Source organism: Lynx rufus, unplaced genomic scaffold (assembly GCF_022079265.1).
Source record: "Lynx rufus isolate CCGP_SWC_20201006 ecotype Redwood Valley unplaced genomic scaffold, mLynRuf1.p SCAF_10, whole genome shotgun sequence".
In the NCBI taxonomy this organism is placed as follows: Eukaryota; Metazoa; Chordata; class Mammalia; order Carnivora; family Felidae; genus Lynx; species Lynx rufus.
The window spans coordinates 1865494-1879332 of NW_025814824.1; the positions used below are offsets into that span (position 1 = coordinate 1865494).

The 13839-nt window shown below is 54.5% G+C and overlaps 1 protein-coding gene across 1 annotated transcript; it reads left to right on the plus strand.

Annotated features, from left to right (window-relative positions):
• The first annotated feature begins 365 nt into the window (after positions 1–365).
• On the plus strand, positions 366–7408 carry LOC124524795 (NUT family member 2G-like). The gene is given in 8 exon segments (XM_047097201.1): positions 366–381; positions 2295–3012; positions 3497–3625; positions 3973–4112; positions 4571–4857; positions 6165–6281; positions 6652–6987; positions 6989–7408. Coding segments are annotated over 8 exon segments (2163 nt in total).
• Positions 7409–13839: the final 6431 nt, after the last annotated feature.

The following is a 13839-nucleotide window of genomic DNA, read 5'->3' on the forward strand; positions in this document are numbered from 1 at the left end:
GAAGCAAAGGACCACCGAGTAACACCTCGGTGCTCGGAATCTGAACAACTTGTACAAATTGCCTCAAAAGGCACACAGCAATTGTGTTGCCCCTGTGTCATTTGAGAGGGACTTGTGGTCCTTGCCTACCTGCCAGAGCCCTCAGGGAAGGTCTCCCCACCCCCACCCAGGGCCCTGGCCCTCGGCCCCTCCCCCGCTGCAGAATGTCAGGAGCCCTACATTCTGTCCCTGTTTACATTCAAACTTTTCCCTCCTTAATTGGATCTTGAGCATCTGCTGGAGCAGGTCGCTGTCTGGGACCTGGACTCGACGTTTCCCCTTGTGGTGGCTGTAGGATACAGTGGTCCGTGCCCAAGCCTGCGGGGATGGCCTCAGAAGGAGGTAAGCCTGTGGGTTGGGCAGGTGTGTCCGCGTCCCTGCCATCCCTCAAATCCGTGGGATTCAAATGTGACACTTGGACAGGGACACATGGGGGCGGGGGCCAAGGACAGCTCATCTGGGAGGCTGGGAGCCCGGGGAAACCTGCAAGGACCCTGGGGAGGAGGGCGGGTCGAGACCTCGTAGGGGAAATGCCCTGGGTGTGGAGAACGGATGGAGGCAGGCACACTGCGTGTCTCTGGAGTCACACACCACTTTGACAGTTTGTAGGAGAGGTGGCACCGTGTCGTGGTGGTGGCACAGGCAGGGTCCCAGGGAAAGGACAGCCGGGTGTGGTATTCCTCAGACACCTGGACCTCCCCCACCATACCCTCCAAGGGACTTGACTGCAGATTCTGGGTCTCCATAGTGCCTGATAGGGATGTGGGGGGAGATGGTCTGAGCCAGGACGTGGTTCAGTGGGGCGGTCTTATGGCCAATGTCCTCCCCGGGAGCGGGGCTGGAAGTTCCTCTAACACCCCCGGCCCAGAACTTCCACTCCTTCCAGCCCAGAGCTGACTTCTCCCCAGCCCAGGTGACCCTTTTTGTAGATTCAGCAGGGACAGGGCATCAGGTGGCCTCAACCAAGGTAGGCCTTGGGTTCCTCAGCTGTTCTGGGTCCCTCTTCCTCTTGAGGACGTGCGGTCCTTCCACCTGCTTCATCTTGTCCAGTGTTTCCTGGCCAACCCTCAGCCCTGGGAGCCACCTTTGAGATGAAGAGTCTGCTTGTATTCCTCGTCCCTGTGCCGTGGATGGGGAACCGAGTGTAGTGTGGTTGGGTGTCCCAAGCAGCATCTGTGAAAGCTGAGTCCTCCTTACAGGGGGTAGGAGGGGAGCCTGGACGGGAGGACCATCTTCTATGGTTGTATGACATGTCGTGGGACACCTGTTGATCAGTTAGATGTGCAGGTGTGTCCCGTGTCCTCCGGAACGAGGACCTGCATGGGTTCTTCATGAACAGGCGCGGGATCCAGCCCCTTTTCCTCCTGGCACTGGGCTCATGCTGGGCTCCTCGTGTGTCTTCACCTTCACTGTTGGAGCTGGAAGGGGAAGACCACAGAAGCCTGCGTTCCCACGACCAGTCCCACGTGACCCAGCTCCAGAGTCCCCCCACCCCACCAGCCCCGCTGCCCCGTCTGCATTGCCCTTTGCTAGTCTTCTGTAGCCACCGTGGGCTGCGAGTGACAGGAACCAGGGAACATGACGCCTGCCTCACACTCTCCCAGGACCCGAGCTGCTGAGCGGTGGCAGCACCTGGCCCGTGCGGCGTGTGGGCTGTGGGGGTTCCTAAGACGGGGTTACGTGGGGGCTCGGAGGCCGCGCTTATAGGGAGAAAGATATCACAAGCGTTTGTTTTCTTATGTTAGGACAGGAAGACAGGGAGGGAGTTTTACTGAGCGTCAGGCATTGGGGGTCTGAGCAGGAGAGGGGCCCAAATGGTTTAGACGCTGCCCGTTCACAAAGGCCCTTCAGGTGACTCGGACGTTCCTGGGAGCAGAACCCAAGCCGCCTGGGAGCCGGCCGAGGGCATTTCCCACAGGGCAGATGTCCACCCAGCCCCTCGTCCAGGAGGACAGCCCGTGAGGTTGGAGGGTGGTGTCTGGGGTCCTGGGGAGGTTCCCAGAGTCAGTGCTGGCCAAGGCTGCCTCTTCCAGGCAGGCAGCCTGTCTCGTTGAGAAGGGCGGGGACAGTAATTGTCGTCTGGAGGCCAGAGCATGGAAATCACTCCAGGACACTTGCAAACCGCACCTTTTCCTGTAAGTGTCCCTCCCGTGTCGCGATTCCCCACTCCGCTCCCTAGTGAGCAAAGGGGCCCAGGATCCTGCGTCCTGGCTGCGATTCTCCGACTCGATCCGGCCCTTCCCTTCTGTCCACAGCATCTCCAGTGCTGGGACCGCATGTGGCCATGGACCCGGAGGCCTCCGTGTCTTCTTTGACGGCACAGCCGTTTCCCCCACCTGCTGCTGGCGCCTCGCACTGGTCACCCCGGGGGCAGCACTCGCCGCCCCACGTGACCCCGCCATTCACGCCTGGCAGCCCCGTGGTGCTGCCCACTTTCTGCAGGACACCGCTGGTGGCAGGAGATGCCGTCCATGGCCCAGGTGGGACCCGGGCCTGTAACGTCATCGTCCAGGTCAGGTCAGAGTGGGGGCCCGCAGATGCCCCCCAGACTCAGACCGTCGTCCTCACCCCGGCCCCCGCTCGCTGGAGTCCTCCCGGGGCCCTCTGTGGGGGTGCTGCGTGTCCCACACCCCTGTTCCCGGCAACGGCGGCAGCGGAGAGCCCCGTGTCCGCCCCAGCCGTCGGGGGCACCTGGGCCGGCAAGGGAGGCTCCGGCCCAGGCCTTCGACCTCAGGCTCCGCCCCCGGCTGTCCGGCTGGCCCCCATGGTGCCCCCGGGGACCGCAGGGCCGCAGCCCCCCGCAGCTGCCAGGGAGGGCAGCCTGGCCAGCGGCCCCGCCAAGGCCTCGCCCGCGGACTCCTGTAGCCCCAAGAGTGTGTACGAGAACTTCCGGCGCTGGCAGTGCTTCAAGGTCCTGGCCCGCAGGCACCTCCCGCAGAGCCCCGACGCCGAAGCCCTCTCCTGCTTTCTCATGTGAGCGCCTTCTGCCCCCCGCCGCCCTCAGCCGGGACCCTGGGGTGTGCCCAGGGCGGGGGCCGCAGGGTGAGGAGAGGAGGGTGTGAGCCAGTGCCGCTCTGGGAAGGCAGTGCGGCGCGGGCCCTCTGGGGTCCCCCCCGGACACGGGGTGACGGCACTTCCCGCAGGGGCCCGGGGGACCGGATCACTGGCTGGCACGGCACGCTCAGTATCGTCATTATGGAACGCAGGGTCCGGGGGCAAAGAGCTCCCTGATCCACGTGCGGGTGGGTGGTCAGCCTGGAGCCCAGGGCCCGGGGCTGCCCAGTGTGAGGCAGTGACAGCGGTCGCCTGGAGGGGGCTGGTTTGCACGGCCAGACACCGCCCGTCACCTGCCAGCACTGAGTCACGCTGGGCGGGGGACACGTGCTGCACAGGGCGGGGGTGGGGCAGGGTGGGGGCCACCAGGCCGCAGCCGCCGCCTGACCCCGAGGGCTTGCAGCCCGGTGCTTCGGTCCCTGGCCCGCCTGAAGCCCGCCATGACGCTGGAGGAGGGAGTGTGGCGGGCCGTGCAGGAGTGGCAGTGCAGAAGCAACTTTGACCGGGTCATCTACTACGAGATGGCAGGAAAGTGAGTCAGGGCCCCAGCCCCAGGCCTGTGGGACCCGTGAGGCCGGGCTGAGCCCAGGGTCCTCCTCACCTACCTGCCCAGGCTTCGACCCCAACCTGATCGACACCCACCCCTGCCTCCATGTGAAGGTCTCAGGATGGGGGCTGAACCTGCGACCCCGGGGAGGTGGGACCCCCTCTGTGGCCGGGCCGGGCCGGGCCGGATCGGCCAGCCTGCTGCCTCCTGGGGGGCCAAACCATGGCTGCCGCTGCCGGGCACTGCCTCTTCCGGTCCCCCGCGGCCTCCGCCTTTGCTGGGCTCCACGGCCGGGCCCCTCCTCAGTGTGGCCTGGGTCTCCTCACCCCCAGGTTCATGGAGTTTGAGGCAGAGGAGGAGCTACAGATTCAGAAGCTGCAGTGGGTGAAGGTGGCCCAGGGCGCATCTGCTCCAGCCCCACCCAAGCCTGGAACACAGGGGTCCCCAGCCCCGGAGGGGGGCCGGCAGCCAGGTACAGCACCCACATTCCCAAGGGAGCTGGCGGCCGAAGGCAGGGGGGCCTAGGGAAGGCCGCTGTCCCCACGTCCTGTCTCCTCCTTCACGTGGGCCTTGGTCTTTCAACCAAAGCAGCCGCAGAGAGCCTGGGGTCGTAGCTGCCCTTTGTCACCGTGAGATATTGACCTGGCCAAGTTGGTGACTACTCTCCCACCTCCCTGTCAAGGGACCCGGCAAAACTCTGCCTGGAAAGCGGGCTGCGGGGGGAGACCCTCGGAGAAACGGTGGGTCCTCTGTTGCTCACAGGAGACGCTATTAGATGCTCCTCCCCTCAGCTCCCCCGTCCCAGGGCGCCTGTGGCTTCGGGTGGCCCTGACCCAGCCCCCACCGACATCCGTGTCCCCCAAACCCTGCCCTCTCCACAAGCAAGCTGGAGCCCCTCTCACCTCCTCCCTCCTTCCCGCTCTGCCTCAGCCTGCACTCCCAGGAAGGCCGGCTCCAGGGCCCAGCCACCCTGCCCGCAGCCACACACCCCCCCGCAGCCCAAGGCACCCAAGGAGATCCCCCCTGAGGCTGTGAGAGAGTACGTGGACGTCATGGAGGGGCTGCTGGGGCCTGCCTGCTCAGCCCCGGGGGCGCTAGCGGGGGAATGGGGACAGGACGGAGAGGAGCCACGGCAGGACGAGGACGCCATCTACCTGGACCCGGGTCTTCTCAGCTACGTTGACAAGCTGTGTTCCCAGGAAGACTTCATCACCAAGGTGGGCTGGCCCACAGCCTGGCGTCTAGAAGATTGCAGGCAGTGCCACTCGGACACCCGGAGTGGGACTGTGCCTAGGCCTTTGGGATCAAGCTCTGTTCCTCGTTCCTGAGCTGTGTGTGTGCAGGCATGTGTGTGTGCACGTGTGTGTACTTGGGTGCACGTGCTTACGAGCACGTGTGTACGTGTGTGTGTGTACGTACAAGCAAGGGCTTGTATGTGTGTGTATTTGAGTGAATGTGCTTATGTGCATGTGCGTGTGGGTACTTGTGTGCATGCATGTGTGTATACTTGTGTGCAAATGCGTCCGTTTATGTGGGTGCATGGGCGTGTACTTGAGTGCATGTACATACATGCAAGTGTTTGTACTTGTGTGAACGTGCTTATGTGCGTGTGTGTGTGCCTGCGTGTAGGGTGCATGTGTGTGTGCTCTTGTGTGCGTGTGCATACAGGTATGTGTGTGCATGTGCGTGTACTTGTGTGAATGTGCTTACGTGCACGTGTGTGTGCCTTCGTGTAGTGTGCGTGTGTGTACTTGTGTGCATGTACGTACATGCAAGGGTTTGTTTGCATGTGTACTTGAGTGAATGTGCTTAGGTGGATGTGTGTGCCTGTGTGTGTCTGCATGTGTGTACTTGGGTGCATGAACATACATGCAAGGGTTTGTATGTCTGCGTACTTGTGTGAACGTGCTTACGTGCATGTAAGTGTGCCTGCGTGTAGGGTGCACCTGTGTGTACTCGTGTGTGTGTGTGTGTCCATGCACGTGTTTGTGCCTATGTGTAGTGTGCCTCTGTGGGTACTTGTGTACATGAACGTGTGTGTACTTGTGTGTGTGTGCACCTGTGCAGGTGTGGGTGAGCCTGTGTGGGTGTCTGTGTGTGGCCTGTGTGTATGTGTACGTGCATGTGTGTGTGTGTATGCATATGTTTGTGAGGATATGTTGGTGTCTACCATTTGAATGCTTCTGTGTGTCTTTGTGGGCACATATGTGTTGGGGGTGTGTGCGCATACGCATTTGTGTGGCTTTTGTATGTGCGTGTGTATGTACGTATGTATGTATAGGCTTTGTCTCTCTGTGTATGCGTGTGTGAAATTGTGTTGTCTGCATGTGTGCCTGCGTGTGCGTGTGCGTGTGTGCGTGTGCGCCTGTCTGCGTGTGCGTGCAGCCAGTGACCGTGGCGGTTCAAACATCCTGCCTTGTGCAGAGGCGGGGTGGGGCTTCACGTTACCACTTTCCCTGCGGGTCCTGCGTGGCTCACAGGTGCCCCCTGCCAAGGTGGCCACAGCCTGTTCCTTCTGTCCCAGGTGGAGGCAGTCATTCACCCGCGATTCCTGGCAGAAGTGCTTTCTTCAGAACCACAGCTGGATCTTTTGGCCCTCGCTGAGAAATTGGAGCGGGAGGAAGGACTCTCCCTTGCAGAGGTGAGCAGGGCAAAGAGAGACGCAGGAGAGGAGCCGAGCCAGGGGAGGGAGGGGACCCAGGTGAGCCAGGGAAGGGGGGGCACTCAGTACAAAGGCACACGTGCCTCGGTCCCCCGCTCCCCTGCCTAGGAGGCATGGCACTGGGGAGGCGAGCTCCAGGAGCTCCAGGGCAGGTACTGAGCAGAGACTGGCGTCTACAGGATGGGGAGCCTGGGAAGGGAGGGAGGGACTCAGGGGGATATCAGGAGAGCCAGGGCCTCACGGGCCACCCGTCCCCTCCTCCCACCCCCCCCCCGCCCCCCGTGCCACCGTCCCACCTCCCCTCTCGCACTCCCGTGCTGGCCAGTCACCGTCACCTCCCTCCTCCCAGCTGGTAGAGAAGAGACTGGTGGCCTTGGCGGTGGAGGACGGTGTGCCCACAACCCCGAGTCACTGTGCAGCGACACTGGGCTCCGGGCCTGAGGGTGAGGCCAGGGCCCGGCCAGGGGTCAGCCGTGAGGCCTGCCCAGCAGAGAGCGAGTGCCAGGACCTCCGGAGGCACAGCCGGGCACACGCGCACCCGTGCAGACTCAGATCCATTGCCGCGTCTCCAGGACAACAGGAGCTGCCTGCCCTCCGGGCTGGTGGGCTCTCCTCTCCTCCCCAGGGGCCGGGGCGCACCCCTCCTCGGCCGGACCCCAGGGATGCCCCCGTGTTCAGAGAGGCCCCCCCCTGCTAGGGAGCCTGGCGGGCCAGCAGATGGGTCCAGTGAGGACGAGGAGGAGCTGCCCAGCCTGGCCTTCCTCCTGGCCTCTCGGCACAGCCTGCTGCCCTGGGGGCTCTCCCGGAGTCCTGCTCCGGCCCCGGGCCTCCCCAGCCCTGGAGGGCGCGGGCCGCGGGGAGCTCCCCAGGCCCCCGCTGCTCAGAGAATAGGCCGCAGCCCAGCCGCTCCCCCAGCTGCCAAGTCCAGAAAGCGGGCTCTGCGTGCGGGTCTGGCCGCTGCCGGGAAGACGCCCCTCCCAGGGGCCAGCCTCAGGGGCTCGGTGCGGGCCCTGGCCGTGGGGCTGCTTCGGCCCTCTCTGCCTCCAAAGAGAAGGTGTGGCTCCTTTGTCCCAGGGAGGAGGAGAAAGCAGCACTGCAGCCCGTAGGGAGCCCCGGGCCCACCCTTCAGCGCTGATCCTGGCTGGGGGGAGAGGGGGAGGGCACGACCGCGGGCGGGGTGGCAGCAGCCCCCAGGGGCGCTGCGTGTACGTGGGAATAAAGATGGTTTTGCTGGGAAATGCGTCTGGGCCGCTGCGTGGAGATGGCCTGGCCGGAGGGAAGGGGTCTGGGAGGGGCCTCCAGGGGCTTGCGGTCACCATGTGCGTCCCTGAACATCCAGGGATGGGCGCCCTCTGCACCACAACCATCTTCCAGAGTGCGGTCCGCAGTCAGCCCTGTCTTCTGCGGGAGCTGCCCTCTGCCTCCCTGCAGCGTCCAGCCATGGGGCTGAGCTGGGGCGGGGAGGGGGGGTGGGGGGGGGTACATCCTCCTTGGCTCCTCCAAGGCTCCCTGTGTGGGCCTGAGGGAGGGCAGAAGGCCTGGCCTCAGGGGACAGGCTCTGGGGCTCTGGCCTCGTGGTATGAGGAGCATCTTCGAGTCCCAGTGGGACCGTTGAAATGTGAGGGATGGGGGGGGGTCCTCTTCATCCCCGTGAGGATGGACTCGGGGAAAGCATGAGGCGGGACTCGGGGGCCACCAGCCGAGGTGTGTGCTGCGTTGTCCCAGGCGGTCAGCTCACTGGGCCTCCACAGGGAGCCTGGAGGGAGCCAGGCTTCACCGTTTTCTGAGGACCGTGGGCTCCGGGAGGCCAGGGGATGAGGGCAGTCACGGGCGCCAGGGCGGCTGCCACACAGCGTCGGCTCCAGAGTCCTCCTCCTGCTCCCCTAAGAAGAAACCCCTCAAAGTAGCCATGGAGTCGTGGGGAAATCCCTCGCATCCAGGTGCACACCTGTCCCCACTGATGGCGGTGTCATGTCTTCTGATGGCACCCGCGCAGTCGGGCTCCCTGTTGCCCCCCAGTCCTGGCTGCACGTTTGTTCTTCATTCCGAGCTGCGGGGTGTCCTACAGGCCACTGTGCGCTGGGCGGGAAGGGGGAGAGCAGGCTGGTTTGGGGAATCCTGGCCAGGGTGCCCCCATGCTCCCCAAACGCTGATCTTGGGGAGGCCTGCCCGCACCCATGCCTCCATCGGTCATCAGCCATCCCTGGGCACGGGTGTCTTAGGGGGCTCCGGCAGAGAAAGCTGGTGTCCGTGGCCAGTTGTTAGGACAGACAGTGCTGAGCCATCCCCGGAACCCCTCCAAGCATTTGCTCTGGAGACTCTGGGCCGGGAATCAGAGGGCTCGGAAAGTCCCCACTTGCGGTCCCCACGACCTACTTGACGGGACCCTTCCTCCAGATGAGCTGGCGCGAGTCCCCACGGCCTGGCAGGTCTCCTGGGAGGCCCTGGACGTGACTCACGCAGTCTGAGGGCCCGTCCGTCCGGGATGCCTGCGTGCCAGCCTGGGCTCTCCCTCGGTGCTCATTTTAGCAAAATATCTTGCGATTAAGCTGGGCTGTGTGAGGGTTCATTTTCCCTACTTCACCGCAGTCTCTGAAGGCCAGTCTCCACCCTCCTCCATAGTCTGTCCTTTGGAATGTCCTTTGTCGTGGTTCATTCCGAAGATCATGCGTCAGGGCCGTGTATTGTGTGAATTTGTACAAAGTGCATGGACATTAAAAGATGTTTTCCAACCACAAACTACAGAGGCATCCCCAATTGTAAGGCTCCTAATTTATTTACTCGGGGGGTGGTCATTGTTAATTGCTCTTCCTGCACAGTCTGTTAATGAAACTGGCCAGATGCTGGTGTTCTCATCCTTCATAATGTAGAGAAGGAGAGCCCCCAAGGCACTAGTCACACAATGGTATGTCACTGTCACCAGCCTGATGTCATCAGAACCAGGACATCAGAACAGATCATCAGAACAGGTCTGTGCTGGACACAGACCATACCCTAGGTGATGCCAGGAGATTCCTCTGGGATTCTAAACGAGCCGACAAGGGTCCATAGATCCCAGATGGCCTGCATTCACACTAACTGCTTATTTTCCATTTTAGAAAATGGGTAATTTCAGTAGGAATGTTTCAAGCTTATAGAAAAAATGAAAAAAATGCAATAGAAACCACAATAGACAACACCTAGATATAGGCAACATTAGCATTTGACATATTTGCTCTAGCCTAATTATAAAATAAAAACTGTTTTTAGACATTCACATGAAATACAATTCACTCATTTGAAGTGTACAGTTTTATGGCTTTCAGCTTGTTTATAGAATTTGTAACCGTTACCACAATAAATTATAGAACGTTTCATCAGCCCCAAAAGAAATCCTGTACCCTCTCACCGTCCCCCTGTCTTCCCATCTGGACATCAGGCCTAAGCACCCATTCATTCCTTTGTCTCTATACATTCCCACATTCTGCACTTCTGTATGAATGGGATTATATGATAATCCTTTTTTTTTTCAGTGTTTATTTATTTTTGGGACAGAGAGAGACAGAGCATGAATGGGGGAGGGGCAGAGAGAGGGAGACAGAATCGGAAACAGGCTCCAGGCTCTGAGCCATCAGCCCAGAGCCTGACGCGGGGCTCGAACTCACGGAGCGCGAGATCGTGACCTGGCTGAAGTCGGACGCTTAACCGACTGCGCCACCCAGGCGCCCCTATGATAATCCTTTTATGTCTGCTTTCTTTTACGTAGAATAAAGTTTCCATGTTTCACTCGTGTTTGCACAGTTTCAGTAATATCCCATTGTGTGGATGTATTACTGTCTGTTAAATCCACGGATTAGTTGCCAAACATTTGGGTTGTTTCTGCTTTTGGCTAATATGAATAATTCTGGTGTGAACTTTTGTGTGGATGCATGCTTCATTTCTCATGGCTATATATCTAAAAGTGGAATGGCTGGATTGTTTGAAATCTCTGTATTCAACCTTTTCAGACACTGTTGGACTGTTTCCAAAGTGCCTGCACCATTTTGTACGTTTCCACTAGCAGTGTATTAGGATTCTACTTTCTCTCCACATTCTAGCCAATGCTTCCTAGCATCTAGTTTGTTTGTTTGTTTTTTTGTGTGGTATTTTTTTTGTTTTTTTTTTGTTTTGTTTTTTTGCTAATGGTCATTCTTGTGGTTCTGAAGTGGGCTTTCAGTGTGGTTTTGGATTGCATTTCCCTGATGTTGAGCATCTTAGGTGCTTATTGGCCATTTCTGTAACTTCTTTGGAGTGATATATATTTATCCTTTGCCCATTCTTCATTGGTTTATTCGTCCTTTATTATTGAGTTGTAAGAGTTCTTTATATATTCTAGATAAAATCTTTTATTCAGAGATGATTTGCAAAAATATTCTCCCATTCTGCAGGCTGTTTATTAGTTTGTCAATAGAGTTCTTTGCAGTAAAAAGGTATTTAATTTTGATGAAGACCAATGTATGTATTTTTTCTTCTGTTGTTTGTGCCATTTTGCCAGACCTAAAAATATGTTGACTGACCCTATGTTGTGAATATTTATGCCTCTGCTTTCTACCTTTTTAAAATCATTTAACGATTTGAAGTATACAGTTCAGTAGTGTTAAGTATATTCACATTGCTGTGCAAGAGATCTCTAGAATGTTTTCATCTTCTAGTTCTGAAACTCTGTACACATTAAACACTAGTCCTCCCTCCTCCTTCCCCAGACCTGGGCAACCCACCTTTCCACTTTCTCTTTCTATGATTTTGACTACTTTAGATACTTCATATGAGTGATTAGGGAATCATACAATATTTTTTCTTTTGTGACAGGCTTATTTTAATCAGCATAATGTCCAAGAGGAAAAAGAATCTCTTGTGGTTTGTTTACCTCTCTCCTTGATTCGCCTCTTTTCCCATATGTTCATCTCTTTTCTTTCTTAAATTCCACATATAAATGAAATAATATGGCATTGTCTTTCTCTGATTGACTTATTTTGCTCAGCATAATACATTCTAGCTCCATCCACGTTGCGGCAAATGGCAAGATTTCATTCTTTTCATGGCTGAGTAATATTCCATTGTATATTTATACTACATCTTCTTTATCCATTCATCAGTTGATGGACATTTGGGCTCTCTCCACAGCTTGGTTATTGTTGATAATGCTGATATAAATATTATGGTGTATATACCCCTTCAAATCTGCATTTCTGTACCCTTAGTTAAATACCTAGTAGCATAATTGCTGTATCATAAGGTAGTTCTATTTTTAGTTTTGAGGAACCTCCATACTGTTCTCCAGAGTGGCTGTACCAGTTTGCATTCCCACCAACAGTGCAACAGGGTTCATCTTTCTCCACATCCTCACCAACATCTGTTGTTTCTTGCGTTGTTAATTTTAGCCATTCTAACAGGTGTTAGGTGGTATCTCATTGTGGTTTTGATTTGTATTTCTCTGATGATGAGTGATGTTGAGCATCTTTTCATGTGTCTGTTGGCCATCTGGATGTCTTCTTTGGAAAAGTGTCTATTCATGTCTTCTGCCCATTTCTAAACTCAGTTGTTTGTTTTTTGGGTGTTGAGTTTGACAAGTTCTTTATAGATTTTGGATACTAACCCTTTATAGATATGTTGTTTGAAAATATCTTCTCCAATTCCGTAGGCTATCTTTTGTTTCCTTTGCTGTGCAGAAGGTTTTTATCTTGATGAAGTCCCAATAGTTCATGTTGGCTTTTCTTTGCCTTGACTCTGGAGACGTGTCTAGGAAGAAGTTGCTGCAGCTGAGATCAAAGAGGTTGCTGCCTATGTTGTCTTCTAGGATTTTGATTGTTTCCTGTCTCACATTTAGGTCTTTCATCAATTTTGAATTAATTTTTGTGTATGGCGTAAGAAAGTGGTCCAGTTTCATTCTTCTGCATGTTGCTGTCCAGTTCTCCTAGCACCATTTTCTAAAGAGACTGTCTTTTTTTCATAGGATACTCTTTCCTACTTTGTTGAAGATTAGTTGGCCATATATTTGTGGGACCATATCTGGGTTCTCTATTTTATTCCATTGATCTATGTGTCTGCTTTTGTGCCAATACCATACTGTCTTGAGGATTACAGCTTTGTAATACAGCTTAAAGTCCAGAATTGTGCTGTGTCCAGCTTTGGTTTTAATTTTCAACATTACTTTGGCTATTTGAGGTCTTTTGACCTCAAATGTCTTTGACATTTTAACAATATTTGTTCTTCCAATTCATGAGAATGGTACATTTTTCCATTTCTTTGTGTCTTCTTCAATTACTTTCATAAGCTTTCTATAGTTTTGCAGAGTATAGAACTTTTACCTCTTTGGTTAGGCTTATCTCCACGTATCTTATAGGTTTTGGTGCAATTGTAAATGAATTTGATTTGCTAGTATCTTGTTGAGAATTTTTACTTTCAGTTTCATCAGGGATATTGGCCCATAATTCTCCTTTTTAGTGAGGTCTTTGGTCTTGGAATCAAGGTAATGCTGGCTTCATAGAATGAGTTGGAAGTTTTCCTTCCACTTCAATTTCTTGGAACAGTTTGAGAAGAATATGTATTAACTCTTTACATGTCTGGTAGAATTCCCCTGGGAAGCCATCTGGCCCAGAACTCTTGTTTGTTGGGAGATTTCTAATTACTGATTCAGTTTCTTTGCTGACTATGGGTCTGTTCAAATTTTCTATTTCTTCAGTCTTGGTAGTGTGTGAGCTTCTAGGAATTCGTGCACTTCTTTCAGATTACCCAGTTTATTGGCATATAATTTTTCATAGTATTATCTTATCACTATTTGTATTTGTGATGTTGTTTGTGATATTTCCTCTTTCATTTGTTATTTTATCTATTTGGGTCCTTCTATTTTCTTTTTGATAAGTCTGGCTAGGGGTTTATCAATTTTATTCATTCTTTCAAAGAACCAGTTCTTTGCTTTGTTGATCTGTTCTACTATTTTTCTTTGTTTCCATATAATTTATTTCTGCTCTAATCTTTATTATTTCCCTTCTTCTGCTGGCCTTAGGCCTTATTTGCTGCTCCTTTCCTAGCTCCTTTAGGTGTAAGGTTACCTTGTGTGTTTGGGATCTTTCTTGCTTCTTGAGATAGGCCTGAGTTTCTATATACTTTCCTCTTTGAACTGCCTTTGCTGAATCCCAAAGAGTCTAAACTGTTGTGTTTTCATTTTCATTTGCTTCCACGTATTTTTTAATTTTTTATTGAATATCCTGATTAACTCATTCATTCTTTAGTAAGATGTTCTTTAACCTCCATGTATTTGAGGGCTTTCCAAATTTTTTCTTGTGGTTGACATCAAATTTCATAGCATTGTGATTCAAAAATATGTATGGTATTTTTTAATACTTTTTAAAAAAATTTTTTTTCAACGTTTTTATTTATTTTTGGGACAGAGAGAGACAGAGCATGAACGGGGGAGGGGCAGAGAGAGAGGGAGACACAGAATCGGAAACAGGCTCCAGGCTCTGAGCCATCAGCCCAGAGCCTGACGCGGGGCTCGAACTCACGGAGCGCGAGATCG